Genomic DNA, 1,356 nt, shown 5'->3' on the forward strand with positions numbered 1-1,356 from the left:
TAGAGATATTTATAGCTTTTATTTATTAATGTAGAGATATTAAATAACTAGCTTTTATTAATCTCACACTGTTTGAAATATCATGCATTTCAATACAGACATATGAATATATTTGAATACAGGGTCTCCCAGACAATGTGGGAGGTGTGCAGAGTTGCAGAGTCACGTACCGCATGCCATATGCATTGTACCTTTGTATTATATTTTTAAAATAAGAAAAAAATCACATCTGATGTAAACATCAGACCCAAGTGTCTTCCAGTAAAGAATTATAGAGCTGTGTGTGTTTTTTGTATATATACAATTTGATGTGCACACATGTATATATCTATTTAAATGTATATATTTGATAATGTGATAATCAAAACAATCTTCATTTACTAAAGCTTGCTTGTAAAGCATTAAAGAAACTAAATGCTAAACCCAGTCATAAATGCTTAAGGAAAATATAAGGACATTTTTAAAATCTGCTTCATTATCCATCATTCTCCTTCCCTTACAGAGCAGTAAGCACAACAAAATGTTTTCCCTCAGTTCCATGAAGTTTTATCTTGGAGTGAAAAAGAAAATGAAGCCTCCAACAAGGTAAAGTTTGAAAGGGAAAAAGCTAATGGGAAAATAAGAGTAAGGATTCAGGGATTGGGGCATTATTCTAGCTTTTTATATGTAAGTTTTCGGCAGATTCCTTGAATGGTTTTACCTGTGGCAGGGCCACACACTTGTTTGAGTAGATGAGGGGGCCTGATGTTCACAATGAGATAAAAGTGAAGCTCCTTGCTGGGCATAATGTCCACTGTCTAGAAACCTCAGGAGGCCCTGCCTCATGGGAAGTACATGGGTTCCTCTGCATCTCAGTGCCCCCATACCTGGCTGTCACAATATTTTGATCCTTGCTCTATAATGTTTCCATTTTGTTGTACAGAATTTGGGACTGAACTCTTAACATATAAATGGCAGAAATGCGGTGGACCCTTCTTAAGTATGATGTGCCCATTAAACACTTAATTCTCCCCATCGTTTGGTTCCTATCACAATTTCTTGTCACAAATGACTTCAATTAACTAGTAAATGTTTGCACTAATCCTTTGTTTAGTATCATTAGGCATCATTTGAATGAACTGTGTGTGCCTCTTTCTGAGCTCACTTTTGCTGCCATAGTTAATTTCTAAGTCCAGCATATATAATTGGATTGTAGTTGGCACATTCTTTAATTTACCCCCAGTGTCAGTATAAAATATTCAGCCGTTTTCCTAGACATTTGTCCTATTCAGTTACAGACTCCGTAACATCACATGACTCCTTCCCTTTGTCTCCTTTCAGCCTGAATAAATTTGTAGCCAAATCCTTTAATGTTTA

General features: G+C 35.8%; 1 protein-coding gene across 1 annotated transcript in view; it reads left to right on the forward strand.

Annotated features, from left to right (window-relative positions):
* LOC100956471 (arf-GAP with Rho-GAP domain, ANK repeat and PH domain-containing protein 2-like) overlaps positions 1 to 1,356 on the forward strand; it is a gene marked incomplete at its 5' end in the record, with an annotated part of 51,199 nt that overhangs the window by 33,674 nt on the left and 16,169 nt on the right. Inside the window, one exon of the mRNA XM_023509147.1 lies at positions 503 to 585. Coding sequence (XP_023364915.1) covers positions 503 to 585 — 83 coding nt within the window. The remainder of the gene's footprint in view (positions 1 to 502; positions 586 to 1,356) is intronic.

This window comes from Otolemur garnettii, unplaced genomic scaffold (assembly GCF_000181295.1).
Source record: "Otolemur garnettii isolate 467f Iridium unplaced genomic scaffold, OtoGar3 scaffold00444, whole genome shotgun sequence".
Taxonomy (NCBI): domain Eukaryota; kingdom Metazoa; phylum Chordata; class Mammalia; order Primates; family Galagidae; genus Otolemur; species Otolemur garnettii.